The following is a 17,519-nucleotide window of genomic DNA, read 5'->3' on the forward strand; positions in this document are numbered from 1 at the left end:
GAAGCTGCTCTGTGTATTAAAGTTGTGAGTATTGCTTCTATCCTGTGCGAACTAGACTACATTCAAGTGCTCTCTTGATGGTTTGAACTATGTCAAAGTAAGCAAAGGAGTTAGGTTTGGCTTGACTGCATGGAAGTTATGATTTAAGGTGTGTGTTGCTTGCGTGTACCATTTACTTCATGCATGTAATGGTTCAATATGAATGTATCTTGCATTTTGGTCGGGATTACCTCAGGTTGGAATCAATCCGAATCTGATAGAGTTACGGAAGTTTTTTTTGGAGACAAATAGAGTTACAGAAGTGATCGATGAAGCAAACCAAATAATTGAGGGCCTGTTTGGTTTGGGCCCCAGCACACATAGCACAAATTTTGACTAATAATTAGGGGTAATAAATAAAGGCAGTTTGCAAAACTAACTTCACAACTCCGCGCTCCTTCGCGAGACGAAACTAATGAGACTTTTGACCGCACGATTAATTACCGTTATTAGATTCGTTGCGAAAAGTTACAACCATCCGTGAAAAAATTTTACAAATAAATTTTGTTTAATACTTTATGCATTGAAAAGAATTTAGTGCTAGAAACTAGTATGGAGAAACCAGACGGGGCCTGAAATGCACTTCGTGCCTTGCATGACCAACATGTATGGGTCGGCTTGGACACCTAGGTGGCCCCAAGCTACAAGCCGGTCCAAGGACCAGAGACACAGGCAAACATCTTCGTGCAGTGGCAGGCTGGCAGCTGCTCATACTCTTATTACTATGCCCCGGGGGGGGGGGGGGGGGGGGGGGGAGAGCGGTCGTCTATTCCCTGTGCGACACGTGCCTGGGAGAGGCCGTGCGACGCGGGCTGTGGAATCATCATTCGGTCCTGCTGCCACACCGCCTCCATTGCCGCGGGTCGTCGGTCTACGTGAGGGCCTGCTTGGTGCCGCGCCGCCTCCGACTCGCGTGCGCTGCCTCTGTCTCCGCCCCCCCCCCCCCTCTCCCCCTTTTGTGCTTTCGTTTTCCTCTTTGCAGCGGCCTAGGGTTTGGGGGCGATGGGATCTCGCCGCCGCCGCAGGAGAGGGCCGGTGCAGGAGTCTTCAACCGTCGCGTGCACGGCGGCAGGCGGCGTGGCGGCCAGCGGGGGGCGGGGGGGCTATCCCTGCGCGTTCCGGCGGCCGATGCGAGATCCGCGCGTGGCGGGGCCGCCGCCGAATGGTCTGCCCCGCCGGCCGGATCCGGCGCGGCGCCCCGGCTCCCTCCTCCTCCTCCACTCCGGCGAGCTCGACCTTGGCTTCTCCGGCGGGTAGGCGGCCATGGCGCGGCGGAGGACCCCGGCGCGAGCCCCTCCTCTCTCCGGCGGGGAGGCGGCCGAGCACGCGGCGGCGCTGCGCACGGCCGCGAGCACCGCGGCGGCGGCGAGGCTGCCCTCTCCCTTCCCTCGGCGTTCGCGCAGGCTATCCCTCTCCGGCGGCGGATCGGGAGCTCTAGCTTCGCGGCGGCTCGATAGTGACGGCGAGCTTCCCCTACCTCCCTCCTCCCTCTTCCATCCTCCTCACGGCGCCTCTGCCCACGGCCGCCACCTCCCGCCACGGCTGCGCGGCGGGGTGGAGACGGACGTGCGGAGCTGGTCGCGGTGAACGCGCGGCGGGCCGGCGGGGTGGAGGCGCAGCGGACGTGGGGTGAAGGCGCGGCGGACGCGAGGTAGGCCTGCAGGGCGGAGGCGCCCACCTAGTTCATGACACTGTACCTTCCCTTGTTGGTCGTACCAGAGCTTTGTGGAGAGACTTGTGTGTGGCCGCGTGGGCCATTTGGCATGCCGACCTGATCGATGCAGCTAGACTAGAGACAGTTACTGTGCAGACCTTGATGGCAATGGGCCACTGGTTAAGGCCGTGTTTAGATTTAGATAGAGCGTAAAAATTTTTTCGACGGAATCTTACTAATTTTAAGTACTAAATAAAATCTATTTACAAAACTTTTTGCACAGATGGGTAGTAAATCGCGAGACGAATCTAATGATGATAATTAATCCATAATTAGCGGATGTGTACTGTAGCATCACTGTTGCAAATTATGGATTAAGTAGGCTCATTAGATTCGTCTCGCGATTTACAGCCCATCCATCCAAAAAGTTTTATAAATAGACTTCATTTAGTACTCCATGCATGTGTCAAAATATTCGATGTGACTTTTTTTTTTTATTTACGGGCTTTACGATTAACTAAAATTACTGCGGCGATCTCCTCTGCAAAAAGCTGCCTGGCTTTGCTGCTTCCTGAACAGGCCGAGATTGGCTGCGACGATGAGCCCACTAGTGATGGGTACTGTTACGATTGTCTAGTGTTGCAGCATGTGATGGTTACTGTTACGATTGTCTAGTGTTACAGCATGTGATGCTTGCTGTTACGAGTGCTCGAGAAAAGGTATAGCAGATCCAGTGCAGGAGTATTTCCAGTGTTACCTATTGCAAGCATGCTAGTCGTCGTCACAATGAAAAGCTAAACCTTTATCTTTATTTCCGCCCCTTTTTATGGCAAGGCGAACTATGCCATTTCATTCGGATTCTAGCAAAGTTTAAAAAGGTGGCAATTATGCCGCTCGACTTTTACGTGCCCTTTTTTTAAAGTGTGTGCTTTTTCTTTTTTTTCTTCAGCCTTCATAAATCGATCGCAAATGACAAGTAACAAAGAGTTTTTAAAAAATAAGCATCTCCTATGAATCCCAATTAGAGAAGAAGTGTGCTGCCCATTGTCATGGTAGTATAACTACAGTGGGGTATACACCGAAATATATTGCAAGTCATTGCATGAATTTCTCTTGAAGTGACACGTGACACCCCTCGTTAGACAAGGGGCCATTTTCACTTGTTGATGATCTAGAACAGTACGTGCCGGCTAAAGTAGAGATATGCTGCATACCATATGCATCAATCAAAGTAAAAACACAAGGCACCAGTGATCACATGTGCACTGTTCAGACAATTATGTTCCAACTACACGAAAAAAAGATTGCATACAATATGTACTACCTCCTTTCTTAATATATGGCGTATTATTTTTTCTTAAATTTTGACCAACAATATTCACTTAGTCAACCAGTGCACCACCAGATCTATCATCAAAATTAGATTTAATCAATATATTTATCTATTTGTATAAATATTTATAAAAAAGATGAATAGTCCAACGAATGAGGAAAATCAATGATATTATAAAGGGTGAGTGTGCGTGTGTTGTGAGTGTCTGGGTTGTACCGTGTAATCGCAAAAAAAGCACATGAGAAAAAGATAAATAATTGCATACAATATGTACAACCTCTGTTCTTAATATATGGCCTATTATTTTTTCTTAAATTTTGACTAACAATATTCACTTAATCAACAAGTGTACCACCAGATCTATCATCAATACTATTTTGGATTTAATCTACATATTTATCTATTTGTATAAATATTTATATAAAAAAGATGAATAGTCCAACGAATGAGGAAAATCAATGATATTATGAGAGCGGATGTCAGACACACCGTGCAGATTCAAGTATTCAACCTCGTCTACACACCTAGTATACGGCTAGGACCCACGTGCCCGAACAAAATACGTTCAACGACATGTCGACCCGCGACAGCCCGGCGGAAGCGCAACCTTGTTGGACGGACGCGCGCGGGCTGCAGCAGTGGACACGAGAGACGAGACGGGGGCGGCGAGGGTGCTCCGCGCCGGCTCCGGTGGTCCGGCCGGCGCGCCCCTGGCCGGACACGGACACGAGGCGATCCGTTCGCCCCGCCCCACCCCACCGCATACGGATACCGGATCGCCGGCGACTGTAGCAGGTAAGCAACGGAACATAAACCATAGGGAAAGCGAAAGGGAAGATTTAGGGGGCCACGCTTATCTACGGCCCAACCAGGTAGGCAGGCAGCCCACCACTCAAAACACATGCATGCTACGCATTAGCTAATACGCCCTTGGCTGTTTAAAAAATGGGGAGGCACTGACCCCAGGCTCAAGCCATGGGTTTTCCTTATTATTATTATCATTATTGTCCCTACTTGACAGGTATACAACGATTTCAGTGACGCCCACTTGTTAGTAACAAAGGGCACGGTGGAGTCCACTGTAAAAAGGGTACATCAATGCCTCAATGGAGTTCATGGAGACATACGAGTCGTTTCAATCAATCACGAGGTTTTAAGCGATTGAGCCGTCTCGCATTTGCATGAAGCCACATGAGATTCCAAGATAGAACCATCAAACTGTATAATTGGAGCTCGTGTGAATCAAGGTAGGTAGCTGCCATCGCATTCACAAGACTAATTACCATTGTAACCCTCTGGTTGCAAACCAGGCGGATTTAAAAAAGAAAAGACTGGGGAGTGGACAGTGGAGAGGGCCCAATGTACATGGGCCACCACGGGGGCTTAGCTGAAAAATTAACACGCATCACCTACTCCGGACGCTGGCTTAGCTTACGGAGAGACAAAGCGTAGAGAGCAAGCCCCCCACTCCGCCCGAGAGCCTCCAAAGCGGCCAGCCCGCAGCTGGACGGGACCTGGACGAGAGGGAAGGGGGGGGAGGAAGGGAAAGACGGACAGCGCCATTGCTGCCATCGCATTCACAGCGCTACCACCTCTGTCGCTTTCCTCTCCTCCTCGCCCCCTTCCCTCGCCGTACCACCACCACTTCCGCCTCCTCGCTGCCGCCCAAAACCCAAACCCTAGGCGCCGCGCTCCGAGGCGCGCCAGATTGGCGGCGGCGGCGGGCCGCGGCTGCGGCTGCCCCGGATCCAATGCAGCGGCTCCCGTAGCGCGGGGGCGGCCGATCTGAGGCGCCGGCGGCCGCAGGCGGCGCGGGTGGAACGGGGATGTCGTCCGCGCCGGTGGCGGGGGCGGCGTTCGAGCGGTACCAGCAGCGCGGAGGTGGCGGCGCCGCGGCGGCCAACGGCAGCACGGTGCGTTCCGCGCGGTTCCTTGCTTCCTTCGCGTGTGCGCGCGTGTGTGCCGGGGGTTGAAGGGGTTTGATGCGGTTTTGGTATCTGATGCTGATGGGCGCCTCCCACCATTTCGTGTATCGGGTGGGTGGCCGGTTGTTTGCTTGCTTGCTTGTGGAGTTCGCATGGCTTGGGCCTCAAGGAGACAAGGATGCGCTCCTCCACTGTGCTATTGGCCTGGAAGGAGTCGCAGCTTCTATTACTATTATTAGGTCCCGGGTTGGACCTTGGTTGGATTGCGTTGGAGGTGACGGCCCGTAGAGTTTCCGCCCCTTTGGGGGTCCTCGTACCTACGCTCGTCTGGATTGATGATGGTACTGGTGGATTACTGGCAATGCAGCTCAGATTGTGATTGCGTGTAGGTGAATTTACGGTTGGGGTGTTGTGCAAATACAACATAGGGGAAATGTGTTCCTATAGGTGGTTTTGTTGGTTGCACGGTGGTGAGAGGAGCTTTGTGGGTGTGATTCTGCCTTGAGAAGTGAGAACTGATATGTACTGTCATTCCGTTAAATGGTGTGACTGGGCAAAGGATGGTACAAGGTTTTTGGGGTGCTTCTGAGATAAGTGATATTAATAAAGTTGGCAGTCTGGAAAAGGTAGATCAGACATTCAGGTTAGTGTATTCACAGTATGCAACGAGGAGCGAAAAATGGTAAGAATATATGATAAAGTATATGTGAAATGAAGCAGCAAGCGATACTGTGGTTGGAAGAAGCAACAGTACAAGGAGGGGTGGTGGTGGGGGGATGTATGGGGCTGATGTGAAAGCAAACTTATTGTTGCAGACCTGACATCAATCATGCAAAATGTGTACATTCTTTATGAATCAATGGTCTTAGAGCCGCAAACATGTAGGCTTCATGGATATACGAAAAAGACATTTGGTGCTAATGTGCCAGCTAAGATACTTATATGGCAACATTTTTTTTTTCTGAATGAACCACTTCAGTTACTCCTAAGACCTGTTCAAGCTCGCCACATTTATTCCTAGAGCTGAATTCGAAATAATTAACTGACAGGATGTTTTCATTATTGCTCTGACCATACCACTTACACTGGATTGGCCTTTTTGATAGTACATGGTTAAAAACCAAGATTTTGGGGTGGGCTACACATTGTAGTCTTGTTGACTCTATTCATTATTTGCTGTTTGTATTACTACATGTCTGATGCTGTAACCTTTCCAACCAGGTTTTCAAGAGTGGGCCTCTCTTCATATCATCCAAAGGTAAACCATTATATCCTCTCTCTCTCTCTCTCTCTCTCTCTCAACACAGTGTTTGACATACAGAGCTCATGTCATGTTAGTTCCTTGATAGGGAAATCAGAATGAAGTATTTTATCAATAACATGTGCACCGTGAGCTCAAAAAAATTCTGAATTTTACATAAAAGGCCGCTTCACTCATGTAAAGAAATCATGCTTGTATCAAGATTTTTTTCCTGTTCTGATTTTTTTTAAAAAACAACCCTTCCCCAGACCCCGCACAGTGCGGGAAGCCTACGGCACTGGGTACGCCCTTTTTTAGAAAAGGGGCTTACCCAGCTTTTATAGAAAGCAATTAAACGAGTTCGTTACAGTGGCGATACTGGGGATACCAGTTTACAAAAGGGTCAAAAGACAAAAACAGACAGACAGCAGTCAAAAGAAAACTAGCAGAGATCACAAAGCTATCGTCTGGAGGTCTGTCTCGCAGCTTCTCGATGAACAGTTCCACCCAAGCTCTCAGCTGGCCTTCAAGGATCGCAAGCTTGGCTTGCTCGTCCTTCTTCAGCAGAACCCTCCATTTCTGCAGGAAGAAGTTAATTTTGAAAAGAAGTTCAGACGGCCGTTTAGGGAATTTGCCTTCAATAGCTCGCTTGTTACGATTTCAGTATGTACTAAAAGTGACTGCTGTTATATAAGTCATTTTAGCAACTTAAGTTGGAAACAAAAATGGAAATCTGTTATCATGGATTAGACACTAGTTCTTTGAATTATTTTCACTTGACTGCAAATCAACCAACTCAATAACCCCTCCATCTATTTGCTCTACAAATTTTATTACATTCTGCAAGTGAGACACTAGTTTCTTTGGTTCAGTTCCACATGGTTAATTGTGCGCTTGTATGAATGTTTACTTCTGTTAATACCTCTTAGTGGTTATTGCGAAAGATAACTCATGCATCTGTGCTTTTCAGGGATTGGATGGAAATCATGGAAGAAGCGTTGGTTCATCCTCACACGAACATCATTGGTTTTCTTCAAGAGTGATCCTGTTAGTACCTCTGTACTTGACTTTCTTTATTGGCAGAATTCTATACTTAGCCAGATTGGAACTTCTATGTTACTCTTTTCAAAAATAATTTCCATGACATGTAACGTCTCAGTTCTTGCCAGTGTACAACTTAAAGAGGGTTAAATGTGTAGAACTGTAGACTTCCAAAAACTGCTAGAATGATACTGCCTATGGATCTGGTTGGTTAGAAAGGATACTTCTCTCCACATTGCATCCTTGAAATTCATATTTTGTTTGCATGCATGCAAAATTAACAATATGCATGAGTATTAGCACTAGCAGGTTCACATCCTCATAGCAGACAGCTTAGTGGTTACACCATTTGATATCTTTATATGTCAAGCTCTTATGTGCTATATCTTTTGCACGCAGCAAATAATGTTATCATGTGCCACAGCTTCCGCTTTTGTACTATGTTTTTTCCTTGCTTTGGATGTATACGAATTCTGTTATGCTATTGGATATGATAGTTCTGTATTAATTACATCAAATATCCAGTTATTTGGGAATGATAAACCACATGTTATTATAATGCAGCAGCAGGTCCGCAATGAGGATTTGTTTATTGCATATTAATTTAGCTAAATTAGATAAGGAAATTAGAGATTTGATTCTTTAATACGTTTGCATTCTATTGATTAGTTCCAGATTCTTCAAAGAGAGGAGGGTCATTGAAACATAATAAGCAGAAATTAGAAGGATATCTCCTCGCCTTCACTAGACAAAGACCACCCTCATGACTGCTATCGGTGTTGTTCACTACAACTACGCGCTGTGCTCCAATTCTATTCTAGTCCATGAAGCAAGATTTTTAGCTGTGCCGAGCAGGGAGCAAATTGCTCTTGTTCCTCAACATTCTTAGGCCCTGTTTGGCAGATCTCCCAAAGCAGCTTCTAGGCTGAATCTAGGAGAAGCTCTGCCAAACAGTTTTTCTGAGACTCTGAGAGAAGTGATTCTATTCTGTGGAGTGATTCTCTGAAATGAACTAAGGAGCTGGGAGCTGAAAAAAGTAGCTTCTCCTGATTCACTTCTTACACTGGATCTGTTTTTCTTAAAGTTAATCTTAGAGAATCATAGAGAATCACTACTCCCATATAGAATTAGAATCAGTTGGTGCTCTACCAAACTGGTCCTTAGTGGAATTTAGTTGAACTATGTGATGACTATTTCCTTTTTTTTCTTCTCTCATTATTCTACCCATCCAATTTATATTGCGTGTAAGCACTAAGCACACCTTATGTCACTTGACAAGTAACTTGTTGGAATTCTAGAATACCTTGCCCCAGAGAGGCGGTGAAGTGAATGTTACTCTAGGAGGAATTGATTTGAATAATTCTGGGAGGTATGTATCTCATTCTTGTACTCCCTTTTTATCTTCCTTTTTGTTGGGGTTGTGCATCTGGAATACTGTACTAAGAGCACTTCTAATTTGCAGTGTTGTAGTCAGAGAAGATAAGAAATTGTTAACCGTTCTTTTCCCAGATGGCCGTGATGGTCGTGCATTCACTCTTAAGGTACTCTGCATTTCTTTTTCAACCTAATAATTAAATTCCTCTGATGAAATAATAGATTTTAAATAACAAAACATATTTTTGTGCCTTTTATATCTTTTCAAAATGTTCACTGCTGCGCAAATCCTAAAATAGGCAGAAACTTCTGAAGATTTATTCGAGTGGAAAACAGCATTGGAAGAAGCTCTGGCACAAGCTCCAAATGCAGCTCTTGTGATGGGACATAATGGGATATTTCGTAATGAGACAGTTGACACATATGAAGGAGCTGTTCCAAACTGTTCGTTTCTTAAACTGTTTCATTTAATCCTTCTCAACTTTGGAACTTAAGCAATGATGCCTTCCCCATTGTCCGCAGGGAGAGAGAAGAGACCAATCAAATCATTGGTGACAGGCAGGCCAATTCTGCTTGCACTTGAGGATATTGATGGCAGTCCTTCTTTTTTAGAAAAGGCCCTGCGCTTTCTTGAGAAACATGGTGGGGGCAAAAAGCCAAAAACTATCTTGCCTGAAGCCTTTACATGTTGCTATATTAATTTCCTTAACATGAATTTTGATTTGTTTTGCAAATCTTCTCTTGCAGGAATAAAAGTGGAAGGAATTTTGCGGCAGGCTGCAGATGTGGAAGAGGTCGACAGGAGGTTGCAGGAATATGAGCAAGGTTGGCATCAATTTCTTTTGAATTGTATTATTAAACAGTGTTCTTAAAGTGTCACTGAGTGACGAGGTGCTTGTGAGGTCTTGGGTGTCCTTGACACCTTGCCAAATTCATTAAGAGTGAGGCAGGGAGAAGATAGGAAAGTAACTGACCAGCAATGCGAAGTAGCCGCTGCTGCGCTGGCTCCAGCACCAGGGGCCCAGGCAGCATAATCTCTAGTCAACTATGCCCACAGTCTTTCTCGAGGGGAGTGGGGGTGGAAGTCAACCTGTAAGGGAGATGCGGTGGTGTTCCATCTGAGTGGTGGTGCAGTCAGTTAGGGGCATGGGGAGGGAAAAGGAGGAGTGGTTACATGAGATACAGGGAGGGGAGCTAGCATTCACTTACCTTTTATCACTTTCCCTTTTGCTTCCTTTGCCTCAGGGTTGGGGGTTGCAACGGCTTGTATTACCTGCCTTACGAACATTTTTATTAGGTGATTGGTGTCATACCACTTTATGTTGGTATGAGAATTTTTTCCTGATTAGGCTGTATAACATTTGAATCATGTACCAGGAAGGACCGAGTTTTCAGCAGATGAGGATGCTCACATTGTTGGTGACTGTGTAAAGGTACATATGCCATTGTAGTTTCGACATCTTAGGTGATCCCAATATCAGGTGTAATTGTTTCTCACTAATCGTATTGGTTAAAATGCTTCTGCAGCATGTTCTCCGAGAGTTACCATCATCCCCTGTGCCTGCTTCTTGCTGTACAGCATTATTGGAAGCTTTTCGTAAGTATTATGTTTAGTTTAATCCAATTGTTCTTGACTATGTATATGTTCCGGCATGTGATGTAAATATTATGTCTTAAATTTCGTTACGGATGGTGTGGCAGTGCTGATGATTGTCCATAAATTATCTTCTTCATTACTGTAGTTAACAAGTACTCCCAGTCACATGAGTGATGGTTTAGGTTCTGTGCAGTGTTAACCTATCAAAACTTTGATAGTCATATTTTGCTATGGTTTGTTATTATATTATAGTAGAAATTTAGTAGCGAGAATCCATGTTCAAAACTACACTCCTGTGATTGGAGGGAGTAGTTTATACCAAATACCACCCTTGTATTTATAAAAAATAATATTGGGGAATGGAGCCCTCTATTTTTTTTTGGCATAGACATAAGGTAGCTCTCTTCAGAATCGACTCAGGTGACGGTGTTGGACATGCCAGATGCCATTTGGAACCCAGCAGTGTGGCTGTCCAACTTGGCACAATTATTTAGGACTCAGTTGTCTGAATAACAGTGGTTACTGTGGACACGGGCCAAATATAATTATAGGAACTCACACCTATGGATTTCTCTTTGTCGGTGGCTGATGTAGGGTTTGTCTCTAGCCTACCCCAACTTGCTTGGGACTAAAACTTAGTTGTTGCATCTATAGATTTCCCAAGGCTGTTAGTTTTTCTAAAGCATTTTAGTTACTCAAATGGTTATTATGGACGTAGCCATGATTCTACATGCGTTCCTATTCTTTTGATGTTTTCTATCTGGCTAACTGTTCACACCCTTTTTTACTTGCCTAGGCCTCGAAGCTAAGGATGCTAAGATAAATGCTATGCGTTCAGCTATATCTGAGACATTTCCTGAGCCCAATCGGAGGCTTCTGCAGAGGTTAGTTTTGCATGTTTATCATAACAATATCTTTAAGCACTGGATAACATCTACTTTCTTCATTTTGTTGTAAATTATCCTGTCATTAGACTTCCCTTTGTCAGCCAGCTTATGCTAAATGCACTGCATGATGCATTCATGTGTGACATCCGGTTACTGAGCCTGAGCATGCTATCATTGTCTTACAGATGCTACTTGGTACTTGCACTTAATATAATCACTAACACTCCTTTTCTTCTTAGTATTTGTCTAGTTTGTTCAGTTTCACAATGTATCTTCATTGTAGTTGTTTCATTTTTCTTCATCCCTGCTATTAATATGAGAAACATGTTTTAAGTGGTTATTGTTTACTGAAACATGTTATTATTACATAAACTCGTTCCTCAAAGAGTTGTAATGTTTTTCTTTTGTTGTAGAATTTTGAAAATGATGCACACTATTGCATCTCACACTTCTGAAAATCGAATGACTGCATCAGCAGTTGCTGCCTGTATGGCACCTCTTCTGTTGCGTCCACTTCTGGCTGGTGAGTGTGAGATGGATGAGGTATTTGATATGGATGGTGACGATTCTGCTCAGCTTCTTGCTGCTGCAAATGCTGCTAACAGCGCTCAAGGCATCATCGCGACTCTTTTAGAGGAATATGAGGGCATTTTTCATGTAAGATTCTTCAATCTACAGTATAGCCCCCCCTGGGTTTAATCTTTGCATTTATCCACATTGAAGGCTCTACAAATTGAGTCTATTCCATTTGGGCATATTTCTTTTTATTGGTGCTTAAAAATTTGCACGAGGGATTGTTCCCTATGATCATCTATGATTGCCATTTTACAGGATGAACACCTCAGGTGTTCCTTGTCTCCCGAGTCTCAAATTGAAGATAGTGGTACTGAAGCATCAACTGATGATGGGAATTTGAATGCCAAGGGCAACGGATTCCATGATGCAGAAAATGATGTAGATCAAGAAATGGATGATGATAATGGTGCGGAACGTATACTTAGTGGAAAATTGAGTGAGAGCAGTGGATATGCTGGCAGTGACCTCTATGACTATAAGGTTCGGTTTTGTGTCCATTCTTTTGATTATTGAGATACTTGGTGTTCAGTGGTTTTGGTACTACAATTGTGATATGTTACGAATTGACTATTACGTGGTGATAGATAAGGAGAGAGATGGACAAATAGAGTTTATTTAATAACCAAGTGACAAATAGAAACCTATTTAAAAGGAAATTAATCCCTAACAGCCTCTAACTTTAATGGGCAAGCTAACTGGTCTTATCTTCTGTTTGGGCACTGCTACATGGACCTCGCTACTGCTCACCTGCTATGTCTTCTCCTTGGGCCTTTGGCCCATGCGGTAACAGCATACAGAAGATGATAGAACTTGTAGCAAATGTTGTGTCTTGTGTGTCCTATATGAATGACTTCAGTGAAAATGTTGTCAAATTTTCTTATTGCCTAGCAGCATCTAGTGTGTATGCAATTAAATGACAGTTTTTGCAAGAAGCTTCATGTTAAGTTTTGGCAGTGGATTTCAAAGTTTTATGATAGCAGGTTCGCTTGTTAGTGTTAGACAGATAGCTTTAGCCTAACAAGGCTGGAACCCTCTGGGCCAACAGGCATTGTGCTGCAGGGCCTAGAGGCCGTGTGCACTCCAGATGGTTGATCACAGGCAAGTTGATCCCATGGTGGTGGTCATACTTCTATAAACCAAACTAGGGTTCCCTTGCCAATATAGATGCTTGTACTCCATAATCATCAATCAATCCATTGTTATGCACCCTAATCTCGCTTACTGTTAAATTCCTTTCTGGCTCCAAAATTCCCTTGTGTTCACTGTTGACATTTCTAGTTTTTTTTTTATAGCAAGTTCTGATTAATGCTCTTTTTGGCCACTTGCTAGTTTCCATGCTGTATCTTGTCTGTAGCTTACTGTCCTTTTCTGGATTGAACAACAGGCAGTCAATGCTGATGAGGCAGATGCTGAACGCCCTGTAGAGGTGTTGGAAGGAAATGTGGATTTGAGCAAAGTACAAAATAGTCATTCAGTTGAAAATGGTTCAGTAAATGTTGACACATTACTCAGTGAAAACAATCCTTCTAATCCAACATCTGGTCATGAGACTCCTTTGTCTGTGGGAGAGATCCTTTCTTCTTTTGATCCTGGAATTTCTATACCTAGTCAGAGTTCGGAATATTCTGTAGAGAGACAGTCAAACAAAATTAATGGATCTCACCCACACGTGAAGCGGAGCAACTTTTGGGGACGAAATAATGTAAGCAAGAAATCTACTTTTTTTTGCCTGTTTTCCTTTGATTGCCTTATTTTTTAGTATGAGTAAAGCCTCTTTCTGGCACACTGAATTCCATTTTGTTATTGGGGGTTTTTGTAAGTATAATCTGGTTAAAAGTCTGATTCATATGCATCATTCATGCAGGCAAGAAAGAGCCAACACTCGGAATCAGTCGATTCATCTGGTGAAGAAGAGTAAGCTCTTTGCCACTAAAAGTATTAACCATATGCATTTACACTATATTTTTCACGGAGTAGATTTTGTTGATATCTGTAACTGTGAAAAAAATATTGCATTGAGGGCATTTTATACAACCATTTATGGCAGTTCTTGTCCATATGTATTGTCCCTGCTTACTACTTTGTTGGAAATGTGTAATATTGTTTGATGTGAAGATTATTGGAAATGTGTAATATTGTCCCTGATTTGACATGTGTAATAATGAAGGTAATTGTTATGGGTAGTCAGCTGGGCTTATTGGGCCATTTGGGCCAAGGTACTGTAGCGCGCCGCGGTACTGTAGCTCCGCCAGCCCTCTAGGGTTTGTTGGTTAGGGATAAGTTACTTAGGGGTTAAGTAAGTCTCTCTATATAAAGAGAGGAGATGTATCAATCGAGGGAGGCAAGAATTATGAGAAATCAATCTAGTCCCAATCCCCAATTCATCTCCCCAATCTAGATCCAATCCCAACCTAATCAGCCGTCGCCGTCCGGCTATCTTCCCGGCGGATGTCTACCCCGTTATGAACTAGGTTCATAACAGTAATTGTATCTTTTAGCTTTGTGGTCATGTTGCCTCAACTGTCTCAAAAGATTTACAAACAAAGCATGCTTTCTTTTGGAAATTTCCTGGTCTTTTCTCGAATGCATGTAACCAGAATTCAGTTTATTCACTTCTACACAACTAAACATTTCAGGCTTGCTATTCAAAGGCTTGAGATCGCAAAGAATGATCTGCAAAACAGAATTGCCAAAGAGGTAAGCGAAGGCAGTACACATGTGCACATTAACCTTGGTGTAGTGGCTTCCTGTAGCCTAATAGTAATTGCTTCTCAGGCTAGGGGGAATGCAATTCTACAAGCGAGTTTGGAAAGAAGAAAACAAGCGCTACATGAACGCAGACTGGCTTTGGAACAGGATGTATGCCCTATCCCCTTGCCTTGCCAATTTTACTTAGCCATGCTTTGTTGTGTGTTTTAGGATGAAAGTATATATTTGTCCCTCAGCCCCACATTTAGGTTCTTTTTACCCTGAACTTCTAGGTATAGGCCCCCATCTCTAGGAGCAGGATATTCAAACTCTCTAGAGCTTTTGTCTGTTGGGAGATGAGGTGTCTGATGTCTTTTTTATTCCTGCTGGCTTTCATATGTTTTTCCTTTTCATTTTTAGTTTTATATCACTCTATACCTATGATACTATAATCAAGTTTGATGGTTCTTTAGAGTAGGTGCAAACACCCATGTCTCACAGATTTTTTATTTCTCAGTCCTAGCTAGGATTTGTGGTAACCAGAAGGAACCATGTTCAGGCTGGGGTTCGATCATTTGTGGTCCTGCCTATAGATGGAAATTATATAGGAGCATATTTTGTTGGCAATTTGTAAAAAATTCGAGGGGCAATAAATATTAGCTGTGCTAAATTCAAGGCTTAAACATTCCAAAAGTTGAGGGGTCAAGTTGGTACTTTCTCTGTTTTTTTCCTGATGCTGTTATTGTTGAATTGTTCAGCTAAATAGATGGCTTTTATAATGTTCTGAAAGATACTTTCTGCAACTGTATAACTGTAGGTGTCCAGGTTGCAAGAACAGCTACAAGCTGAGAGAGATCTTCGAGCTGCATTGGAGGTTGGGTTGAGCATGTCTTCTGGACAGTTTTCAAGTGCGCGTTCTATGGACGGGAAGGTACCTTGTTACCTTGAAGCTTGAACTGTTCCTACACTTGCTGGCTTTATTTTATGGAGTCTCATTTACCTACCTATTCACCTTAGACAAGGGCAGAGCTAGAGGAGATTGCTCTTGCTGAAGCTGATGTTGCAAGGTTAAAACAGAAGGTTGCAGAGCTTCACCTCCAACTCAATCAACAACGGCAACACCAGTATGGCTCTACAGTGGATGCAAATGATCGCCATCACCGCCTTCCTGGTCACTTCTTGCAGCAGTAAGATACAAATTCTATTCTTTTAAGTTCCTTTGAGATGTTTCTGGATCTCTGGTGGCAGTAGTTTTTGGTTTCTTGCAACTGTCTGAATCCAAAGGGATTTGCCAACAGTTTATGCCATATACGAAAATTCATTTCTTATCACTGCATCAGTGAATCATGCTCAACTTGTTGTAAGCTGTAACATAGACTCTATGCATGCACTGTCACTGACATTATTTTTGCATTCATAATTAACAGTTCGATGCTTCTAGACATGTGTTGTATATGCCATGTTCTCTAGATATTTTTCAATTTGACATAATATTTTCGCCGTACCAGAAACTTTGTTCAACAAGGATTTGATATGAACCTTGCTTTCTGCAATCAAGAGAAGCAAAGAAATGAGGTATGCTGTGGGATACTCTTTTTACACCTGTTCTCATTGATAGTCTGAAACCTGTTGAAATCTAAATCCCATGATTCAATGCACTTTTGAACTGCTATGTTGATAACAAACTTCAGTTTGAACGGTACTGTTGTTTTCATGCCTGGTAAGAGAAAATTAGTTGTTTTTGAAAGCTATACAGCGGGGGAAACCCCCACTGCGGTAGGGTGAAAATTAAAAACTGTCCAGCTGGTATCATGCCTTGATTGAGTAATCTATTTAGTAGTCAAATATCCCAGAAGCAGCCATTGCAGTTTCATGCTTGTAATTTTAAAATAAACTTCCACAGATTTGCAATGTTTTGGTAAAAATGGACCAATAATCTGGATGTTTTGTAATTATCAAACTTCCATGTGTTGAGATTGGAGAAATTTCAGAATTTGGGTTCCAGTTCATGAGCCTTTCTGAGTATCAGATTGCGTTTTCCTAGAACAGAAAGTTACCAGTCAAATATTGGAGTATGAGTACGGAATTGCATGCCACAAAGTAAAAATTTCTGAGCATTATCTTTGTTGTCACAACTTGTAACTCTACATAATCATCCATTATCAACTGCTTTGATTCAACTGGCGGTTCTAACAACTTGAAATTTCAATGTGATAAATGACTGGTTATATGTGGCATTCCCTTTAAAATCTGACGAAAAGTTAGTGGATGCTGCTGCATCTGGCAATATTTAAATTAGATCATGTTAGCAGGAGAGTTCAATGGAGTCATCCCAATGGAGAAACATCAAGCAGCACGTGCTACCTTATGGTTCTTCAAGGCCACTGACCCGTAAGCTTTCATTTGATGCCTCTTCGAGTGAATCAAGAGGCACAGAAGCCTCAACAAGCATGTCAACGGAGAACACCTCTGTGGCCATCAATGTCCCAAAGTTAGCTGAGGTAGGTGAACTCACAGCCTTTTTTTTTGTTAAATACAGACATATAATGCCTAGATTTTGAGATGATTTACATTTCTGTATGCCAGGGCATTGAATATGGGAGGCAACCAATGGTGGCTTCCTCCACTTTGGTAGAACTAACGACTAGATTAGATTTCTTCAAAGAGCGGAGGTCGCAACTGATGGAACAACTTCATAGCCTTGATTTAGGACATGGGTCTGCTTCTCAGGGTTTTCCATTCAAGCCACCCTCTCCTTGGAACCATCCAAGGTAGGATGACCATTCAATTCCATGATTGTATATTCTTTGGTATTGCTTCTTTTCCCTGCCAATCAATTGTAGAACACTGCCTATCCGAGTGTAAATCTGTTTGTTCTTCAATATGATTTTGCTGTCGTGCTGCGAGTGGGGGATGTGATGTCTTCTGTATGTAATGTTGTCATGGAGGCGCCTCCTAGACAAGTTTTTCCAGTGTTGTGGTGTATATGTATTTTGTGCGTCTTCTCATAGAAACTGGATAGGCTGACTTTTTTTTTTTGAGAAAAGGATAGGCTGACTCCTTGTATGGCCCGTTTGATTCATACCTAGTGCAAAATGATGAGGAAAGCAGGTATCACATTGAGGGCATGTTCCCACCATGAGTTTATAAATAATACGGTGAAGG

At 43.5% G+C, this 17,519-nt stretch overlaps 1 protein-coding gene across 1 annotated transcript; it reads left to right on the forward strand.

The window, feature by feature from the left end:
• Positions 1 to 4,444: 4,444 nt before the first annotated feature.
• On the forward strand, positions 4,445 to 17,456 carry LOC120687856 (rho GTPase-activating protein 7-like). The gene is made up of 22 exons (XM_039969929.1): positions 4,445 to 4,939; positions 6,173 to 6,209; positions 7,162 to 7,238; positions 8,531 to 8,601; positions 8,695 to 8,773; positions 8,906 to 9,050; positions 9,129 to 9,248; positions 9,354 to 9,431; positions 9,984 to 10,039; positions 10,134 to 10,203; positions 11,000 to 11,087; positions 11,504 to 11,747; positions 11,922 to 12,146; positions 13,051 to 13,368; positions 13,531 to 13,580; positions 14,303 to 14,363; positions 14,442 to 14,525; positions 15,172 to 15,285; positions 15,372 to 15,541; positions 15,863 to 15,929; positions 16,667 to 16,855; positions 16,941 to 17,456. Exons 1-22 carry the CDS (start codon positions 4,853 to 4,855, stop codon positions 17,127 to 17,129), a joined length of 2,619 nt encoding a protein of 872 aa, XP_039825863.1. The 5' UTR covers positions 4,445 to 4,852; the 3' UTR covers positions 17,130 to 17,456.
• The last annotated feature ends 63 nt before the right edge of the window (positions 17,457 to 17,519 follow it).

This window comes from Panicum virgatum, chromosome 9N (genome assembly GCF_016808335.1).
Source record: "Panicum virgatum strain AP13 chromosome 9N, P.virgatum_v5, whole genome shotgun sequence".
Taxonomy (NCBI): domain Eukaryota; kingdom Viridiplantae; phylum Streptophyta; class Magnoliopsida; order Poales; family Poaceae; genus Panicum; species Panicum virgatum.